At 34.1% G+C, this 8,997-nt stretch overlaps 1 protein-coding gene across 1 annotated transcript; it reads right to left on the bottom strand.

Annotated features, from left to right (window-relative positions):
• Nucleotides 1-2,036: 2,036 nt before the first annotated feature.
• On the bottom strand, nt 2,037-4,213 carry LOC127799801 (uncharacterized). Its single transcript, XM_052334021.1, has 4 exons — nt 4,030-4,213; nt 3,541-3,667; nt 2,747-2,847; nt 2,037-2,530 (listed from the first exon to the last, which is right to left on the bottom strand). Exons 2-4 carry the CDS (start codon nt 3,636-3,638, stop codon nt 2,037-2,039), a joined length of 693 nt encoding a protein of 230 aa, XP_052189981.1. The 5' UTR covers nt 3,639-3,667; nt 4,030-4,213.
• Nucleotides 4,214-8,997: the final 4,784 nt, after the last annotated feature.

Genomic DNA, 8,997 nt, shown 5'->3' with positions numbered 1-8,997 from the left:
CCTTGGAATTTATAAAAAAAAAAAATAATTCAAATTCAATAGAAAAATAAAGACTCAGTTAAATTTCACTCCAATTGTTGGTGGGGCATCTCTTTCTTTTCTTAGATATGACATACATTGAATGCTAATTTAATAGAAAAAAAAAAAAAAAAACTCAATCCAATTGGCTAATCAATGTTTTCAAAATCAAACCGTATAGGAAATTGAAGGATGACAACTTCAAAGGCTTAATGCCTGAACTAAGGTCAAATCCATATATTGCAAGTATGCGACACACATATGTACTTAGGACATAGGTTGAGTAGTCGGATGAATAATATATCGGTATTAATCCAGTGGATTGCAAATTCAATTCTTACCCTGCATAAGAGTTAAAGACTCAACTTGATATTTATTTTCTTTAGCTTAATCAAGAACATGAATATCAAAAATCATGCAAGAACGCTCATCCCAAGCATATAAGATACATTTAGTCATGGGACCAATAAAGTTGAAGTAGAAGAATACATAAACTATGGCCAAAGCAATGATATAGTTGAACATGTTGTTGCTTTACTAAGGGGAACCTACCCTCTCCCCATGTTCTAGCGACATACTGAGAGGTTGGGGAAGCCCGTGGCCAAAGCTAGACCTTGGCCTGGCCCAAGGGAAAACCTAAAAATAAAAAATAATTTAGAGTGAACGAATTGATTTTCTAATAAACTGAGAAAGGCACCAAAAATCACCCCAATCCTCAACAAACCATTAACATGCACCCATGTTAGATATTATGGTATTTTGGTTTTGAATGGACAAATATTGGCTAGTTGATTTCGAGGAACAGTAGAAACATGGGCTCTCGATTTATTTGATCATGAGAAGCAGATACAAGAGCTCTTTGGATGAAGACTTAAGTTGATTTACTTGTTTTTCTATCTTACATACATGCATACATAGCTATTTACAGGCTGTGCTCAACACACTTGGAATATCTAGAATTTTCTAGTTAGTTGTCTATTACAGTACAAGTCAGTTGCAGCTTCTAAAAAGTTGAAGAAAACATGTTCCCACAATTGTTGACCTAAGAAACTTTAATTCTCTAGTATTAAGAACTTTTATAATCTTCTAAAATTATCAAGAAGAGCATTACTATTTTAACAACTCATTTATCTGCAATCACATTTGCAAAGGTGTTAGGTTTTACCCCCAAGAGAGTGAATATAATAATAACACCCACTCCAACTCCATCAGCCCCCACTTACCCACATTTTCCCCTATCTCTTTTTTTTTTTTTTTTTAATTATGTTAAGGTATTCGAATTTCACCCAACTAATTTTTAAAGACGGATGACCTTCTCTCTTAATACATCCTTCAAGTAAATTTGCATGCGGACACAACTTATACATACTTAAATTGAATATTTAACTGACCCCTCCAATGATGTGGAGACCCCAGACCTCCCCTCCCAATACTCCATAAAAAATCCGCCTACTTTATTACTGTGCCATGTCCATGGCCCCATCGTTATGTTTTCATCCATTACAGCCCATATCCCACGCTTTCTCCAACCATCGTGCTATGATGAGTTAAAATTAATTTTTTAATTTCTAGGGAATATATTGCCAGTGAGTGAGTGGGGAAATGGTAGAAAAATGGCAGCCCGTTTGTGCACGTTTTCTGCAAACAGTTGTAAATTATTCTGTGTGTGTAGAAGTTAAAAGATTACTGCTTCGGGGGATGCTTACAAAATTGCCATTTACATTTATTTTTTTCTGATTTTTCAGAGTAGTTGTTGTTGAGAATTGTGGGAGTTACTTGAAATGAAGATGGTGGCAATGGAGGTTTCAATGGGGGAGGGGAAGTGGGTCTGCATTTAGTAATTAAAAATTCATCTATATATATTACAGCAATTCAAATTCATTGGACAGAATTATAGTGTTAGTTGATGCCAATCAAATAAGCCAACTACAGATACATTGCCACTTCTCTTCTCAAGGATCAGGAAAGCCACAATCCCTGGCTGGGCCACCATCAAGAGTTAGAACAAATTAATTAACTCACTTCCTTCTTTTCTTATGTCTTAGCCTTCTCTGACTGGAAGTTTTTTGTGCAAATTTGGGAGTTCTAACCACTCTAATCTCATTAACTTCTCTCTTCTTCGCATGAACTGAACCCCCTCTAGCCCCCACTCGAACTCTATGGCTCCGAGGTCGCAATGATCTTCTCAAGTGATCGCCTCTGTAGTCTTTCCAACGACGAGACATAGATCTACTGTAATCTGTTTCTCTTGGTACCCGATCGCATGAAACACTTCCATCTTCTTCTTCTCCCCTTCCATCACTACTACTGCTACATATATCAAACTCTTCGATATCCCTTCTGGGCCTTCTATGTTTACGTTTGAGCCTCGGCAGCTTATAGCACAAGAATCTGCAAGAACACTCAACTAGGGAGAAGCATGAAGCGAAGGCTGCCCATACTAGTTTGCAAAGGCTCCGGCCAACACATTGACAAATACCCAATTTGAACAAGGAGTAGAAGAACAAGAGAACTGATGATCAACATATCAACAAAGCAAACCACCAAATATTTGGCATGTTACTAAGAAGATATGCATCATATATTTTAATATAGTGCGGAGTGCAAATTTATTATACATTGAGTTCTGAAGTATAAAAGGATCATATGGCTTTAGTGCAAAGCCTCTTTTATTTGATTAATGATCATAGGAACTCTTATAATTGCAACTATACACATTTTAACTCACCGAAGTAGAAGAGAATTGACACCATGGCCATTTTGAACAGATGTGCAACGCAGAAATGTTCGATGTAACATAGGAAATCCCATGTTGACCCGCATGATGTGCTGAACAACAAATCAAAACCAAATGTAGTCAGTAGAAAGACAAGTACATAGAGGATAGCTTAAACACTTTTTATTAGTTATCTAAGGAGGATGAGATTAAACACAAAGGATATAATAGCACTATAAACTCTAGATTAGTAGAATTTTTAAAGTTTTAATATGATTATTTCATCAACCAAACAGTTGTGGGGAAATAATTTCAGGCAAAAAATATAACTACAGTGATGTGCTGCTATGTGTAGACCCTTTATAAGTAAGAACACACCAAGACTTTATTCCACTGTGTGGGATCAAGTGAATAATAAGTTCTAACTTTCCATGCATTTTTATCTAATCAAAACTCTGTATAAAATAAGTTACTGGGAAGCTAATATCATAATTGTTAAGCAAAATTTTATACAAAAGCATAATAAAGATGAGATGATTTCTTGAAATCTATTTATTGAAGTATAAAAACTATCACCATAACTTATACGTGTAAAACTATTATTACCAAAGACATCTCATGTATAAAAATCTTAGGAACTTGTAGAGAGAAATTAATATAACAAGGCAGTAAGATTATTTTATATTCAATCTATCCAAAAAGAATGAATATTTTAACAAAAAGAAGAGAATATCATAATAACTTATGATTACACTGTCAAACCCAAACATTCATGATGGGAACAAATACAAAGCAAAGAAATATACCTGCAGGATTTTCCAGTAAGAAAGTCGAGAGGAGAGCCAAGCAGTTTGTCTAGAACTTGACCAAAACCCGAAAGAAGGGATGCAATCAAAGTCTCCATTCTCAACAAAGCTTAATTACAAGAACAGACTACAAAGGAAATAGATCAATTACAGATTAAGTAGATTATGCTTCTCTCAAAACGAAATTGTCAGTTAGAGCCCATCAATATAAGGGTTTTTTTTAACCCATTTCCTTACCCCCCCTCCTTTTAGAAGAAGAATCACAAACGAAATTTCTATGAAAATAACAAATGATATGATCATTGCACTCAATGTAAGTTTGACTATCAGACATTGTAAAAAGCCACTTCAAAAATTTCTCGTATTTTAGGGTTATAATGCGCATATATATGTGTATACATGTATAAATAAGTCTGAAGCAGAGACGTGCGGTTGATCTATGGTCTGAAGCAGAGAAGAAGAAGTTAAAAAGGAAAATCCATATCTTACCAGATCTGAAATTGCCGGCGACACTGTAAGAGCGAGGGAATATACTGATCAGAGAGAGATAGAGAAATGTACAACTCTGTGATTGAAGAGTTAATATACTAATCATAGAGGTCGAGAACTCGGATTTGGGGCGATGAGAGAGAGACGAATTCACAGAATCACAGCAAGAAGACAGAGAAGTTAACTTCTCCGAACAAGATGATTATATATATATATATATATAATGCACATTTAACTTATTAATAAAATTGTAGAATACAGTTTCAAACATGGTAAATTAAAGGGCTATTAACACGAAAAGTTTAGTTTTTTTTGAGTTTTTATGATTTTATTCAAAAATTTTAATTTTGACAACAAAATTTTAATTTGATCAATTAATTGTAATTTTATCTAGGAATTGAATTCAATTCGAGAGACTCCCAAGACCCACTTATGTGTAATGTGTCATGTTACTTGGTATTTTAAATGAGCCCCACCATACACATGTAAAAAAATAAAAAAATAAATGATGTTAAATATATGATATATATATATTTAAAATGCCAAATGACATGCCATGTCAACGAATCGTGAATGATTCTTGAATTGGATTCGGATCGTGGATAAAATTCAACTAATTAATCAAATCGGGACCTTATTTTCAAAATTAAAATTTTTAGGTAAAATCATAAAAACGTGAAAAGATTTAAATTTTTCGTGCTAATAGTCTTAAAATAAATTTAAAAATAAGTTATTATAAAATATTTTTTTAGTTTTAAATTTAAACAAGACTTAAATATAATTAAAACATCACCATAAATGTTGAAAATATAATAAAATTGTAAGTAAGTTGTTTTATCATTGTTGATTTTTAATCCACTTTCATGTGGCTCTACAAAAAATTATATTAATTTATTGATTTTTTTTTAAATGTTTCCATTTTTGCTATAATATTAACAATTGGAACATTAGATAGAAAATAAAAAAGATAACAAAGTCAAATGACATTTAATAATATATCGAATGAGATCCCTGGAGGGTTACTCAGAGTCACCTGGAAGAGATCTCAGGATGGTCTCCTGGAGTTTGTCTTCTTCGGGAAGATTTTCTGACGTTCTTCGGGTTTCATCTATTTGGGGCTTTTTCCTTTGGAGTTGAACTCAAATTCTTGGACACGACAATAACAAAGTTGTTGTTATCAAAATAAATTTATAGTATAGGAACACTTGGATCATAGTAGAGTAAAACAAACAATTGACAGGTGTCTGTTTGTAAAAATAGATAATAGGTGGCCTTTGGCTATCCAGTAAAGGTAGTTTGGAAGGATGCCTTCGTGGTCTGGGAGACCGTAGTCCGAGTAGGATGTGGTTGCTTGAGGTAGGGCTAATAGTAGACGTAGGAATGTGGCTGGGGTGCACATCTGGGAGATGTTGTTGTAATATGAACTTCGGGGGATCCTTACTGCTAGTATGATCCCCGCAAGTGCCTTGCTACGTACTGAAGTAAACTGGGGGAGTTCCCTACTGGTGAACTCCGGGAGTTCTTTGCTACTAGAGTGAATTAGGGGAGTTCCTTACTAGTGAACTTTGGGAGTTCCTATGATCACAAGAACAGGCTAAAGGGCATGCAAAGTATGCCTTCCGATACTTAAGCACTGGCGGATCTAGTAGTGAGGCCCAGCTCACAAAAAAATTAAAATTTATAGTGTAAATGTTTTAAATTTTTAGTAATAACCCACTATTCATTTTGCCCAGCCCACCCCAATCTATGTGCCTGGATCTGCACCTGTACTTAAGTTGGTTGAAAAAGAGTATAAAATGCAATGAATATTGCTTGGGTGTGGACAGGCTAAAAAATGTCCCCCCCCCCCTCCCCCAAAGAACCTTGTGACCTAAGGGAACTCCGAGAAATGGTGAGCCTCATGGCAAGCTACAGGAGCAAATTCTTGGCCTTTATACAATTTTCCTATTTATCCTCCCTTATTTTTGTTTATTATTTTGTGAAAAATAGGTCCTGGTAGACGCTTGACAAATTCATGGCACAACAATATTCCCTCATTCTTTGCTTTGATTTTTAAGGCAGAGGGAAAAGTATGCAATTTTTGCACATCCATCTAGTTAATGTGTTTGTAGATGAGGGTGCACGTGTTGGACAGGAAAATAAGCAAGGTGATGGTACTTGCACTATAAAAAGAAAAGGTTTTAGCGATGGAAAAAATCCATCATTGAAAGTATAGAATTCCATCACTAATTTAATAGTGATTGAATTAATGACGAAATTTCACACGTTGCTTTAGCAAGGGTAAGTAAATTTTTAGCAATGGATTTTTAGGGCCTTCGCTAATAGAGATGGAATATAATCTATCACAAAAGCCAAAAATTCTATCACTGAAAAGATCACAAAATTGGTTTCATTTTTAATTTGTTTTAGAGAGGGAAAAAAGTTTTAAAAATGAAAATTGAATAATCTTTCATCGTTATATATAGCAACAGAATTTTTTTCATCGCTATATGCTAAATTGTTATTAGCAATGGAAAGTTTCTGTTGCTAAGTTGTTATTAGCAACGAAATATTTCCATTGCTACATTGGCATTAACGACAAAAATAGTTTGTTGCTAATTTTAGCAACAAAACTAAATTCCATCGTTGTATATAGCGATGGAATTTTTTTTTCATCTATAAGATAAACTTAGGGATGGAGATTTTCCGTCTCTAAACTCCTACTAGAATTTAGAGACGAATTTCATTTGTCTCTGATTCCCAAATTTGTTAAAAGGGCCAAAAAATGACCAAAAATATTTGATTCAAAACCAGTTAACAAGTTAAATAAAGTATCCACAATGCCAAACTCCAATCACACCAATAATTACACTAATTATTGCAAAAGCATAAAATTATCAATTAAATAAATTGTTGTCACAAGTATTCAGATTACACAACAAATATTTAATAGTCAATAGTCATCGAACTCATCATCATACATGTCATCTGTTGGGTCACGATGAGCTGAATTGCGTTGGTTGGATGGAGTCGATGGCTGACTTGGAACCATTGAAGGGGTGGAAGCTGGTGAAGGATGAGTTGGGGGTATCTAGTTGATCCCCTATGCTGGAAGAGGGTTTGCATCATCTCTTGTTGGGATTGTATTATCTCTTAATGGGCGCATATCATCTCTTGTTGTGATTGCATCTATGTTAACAAGTTAGAGACTATTTAACACATAGCATCCATCTTATTTGGAGTCACTGTTGTAATGGATGAAGGCATCAAACAGTACTCTAGAAATGTTGTATCGAGGCAAAAAATGCATCATTTCTTATTTCGTCCTCCAACTTTAACACCCAGTGTTACTGGTGTTAAGAAAATGAGAAAAGAAGTGAGGAACTTTTGAAAATGCCCTTGTTAGAGTGAAGGATTGTTGAATATAATGGTGCCCTGTGAGAGGGGCATTTTGATAATTTGGATAGTGAAGTCTAATAAAGGATAATTTGGTAAATTAAAAATAATTCATAGGTGAAATTATGCATGGAAGTGAATTATTTTTTCCATTTTGCATTTATGTGGAGATATATGGGATTAATAATTCACAAAGGGTATTTTGGTAATTTAGAGTGAAATTCTATAAAGGAATTAAATTATGAAAAATGGAAAAAATAGAGAATATTCAATTATGTGAAAAATAATTGATTTTTCCCTAAATTTGTGAATTAATGTGGTAATACCACATGGATGGTTGAGATGGAAGCTTGGAAGCCAAGTATGGGGTCTTAGAGTGACACATGGCATTATGTGGTCCAAGATAAATGAGAGAAACTAAATAAATGCAAAAGAAATGATATTTAGTCTTTCAAGCATTTAATGAGAGGCATGATTATGGTGAATTAAAGAAAATCAAAATGAAATAGAAATTAGTCATAATTAATACCTTGAAAAATATGGGGGTTTAATTAATTGGGAAGGAAATAAATTATGTCCCTCATATGTGAGATGTGAAATTTGTCCCATTTTATTAAATAGAAAATAAATGGCAAAGGTTGGAAAATGTGGGATTTAAATAAATGGGGAGCATGAGTGAAATTAGTCACTCTTTTGTGATGGCTTGAAAATAGTCCAAGTTAAATAAATAGAAAAAAAAATCTATTTATGGGATTGAAAGTCTTGATCCAAGGGTGTTGGATGGTTCTTGAGAAATTCAAAGGCTTGCATTTAAGATGAGAATAGGCACATGGATTGTGCTTTCTTTGAGTGGTTAAGATTAAGTCTTGGTAAAGGCAAGGTGATCCAAGGGTTGGGATTTAAAGAGAACAAATGGCATGGATTGTATTTGTTTGTGTGGATGAGATTTGCTCTCCTAAAGTAAATCTAAAGGTTATAATTTAATGTGGAGGCTATTAGATATAAAAGGGGAAAATCTCTCAAGAAAGAAAGAAATTCCAAGAGAGTAAGTAGGAGAAACTTTCCAATGAGAAGGAAAGAAAGAAAGGAAGAAAGAAAATAGAAGAAGAAGGAAATGAGAAGAAAAGGATGAAATGTAAGGTTGTTACCTTGTTGTAGTATAGATTTTTTTCTCTTGATGGTGCCTTAGCTTCTTCATTTCTTTTCTAGTTTCTATCAAGTGGAGAGTTGGAATCAAAAGAGAGTCTTGAAGGTTAAGGCTTGAAGCTTCAAGGAAAAAAAAAAAAAAGAGATAAGGGATAGCCTCATGGGATGGTGGCTTGCAAGTTGTAAGTATGTGCTTAAACCTTTAAATGTGTGCATTGACATGTTTTTCTTGTGTTCAAGGACCTATGACCATGAGGTTGTGTGGGGTAGGGTAGTTTAAAGCCTCAAACCAAGGTGGTTGTGAGGATGTGGAAGCCCTAACTTTATTGCATTGCATGCATTTGGAATCACATAATATGTTTTTGTTCATACTTATTGTCATTGCACTTTTATTAAGCTTAATAGCTCATGAGGTTTTTACTCTCACATATAGGTTGAAAGGCATAG

The sequence above is a fragment of the Diospyros lotus genome, chromosome 4 (genome assembly GCF_014633365.1).
Source record: "Diospyros lotus cultivar Yz01 chromosome 4, ASM1463336v1, whole genome shotgun sequence".
NCBI lineage: Eukaryota > Viridiplantae > Streptophyta > Magnoliopsida > Ericales > Ebenaceae > Diospyros > Diospyros lotus.
This window is presented reverse-complemented; position numbering and strand designations above follow the sequence as displayed.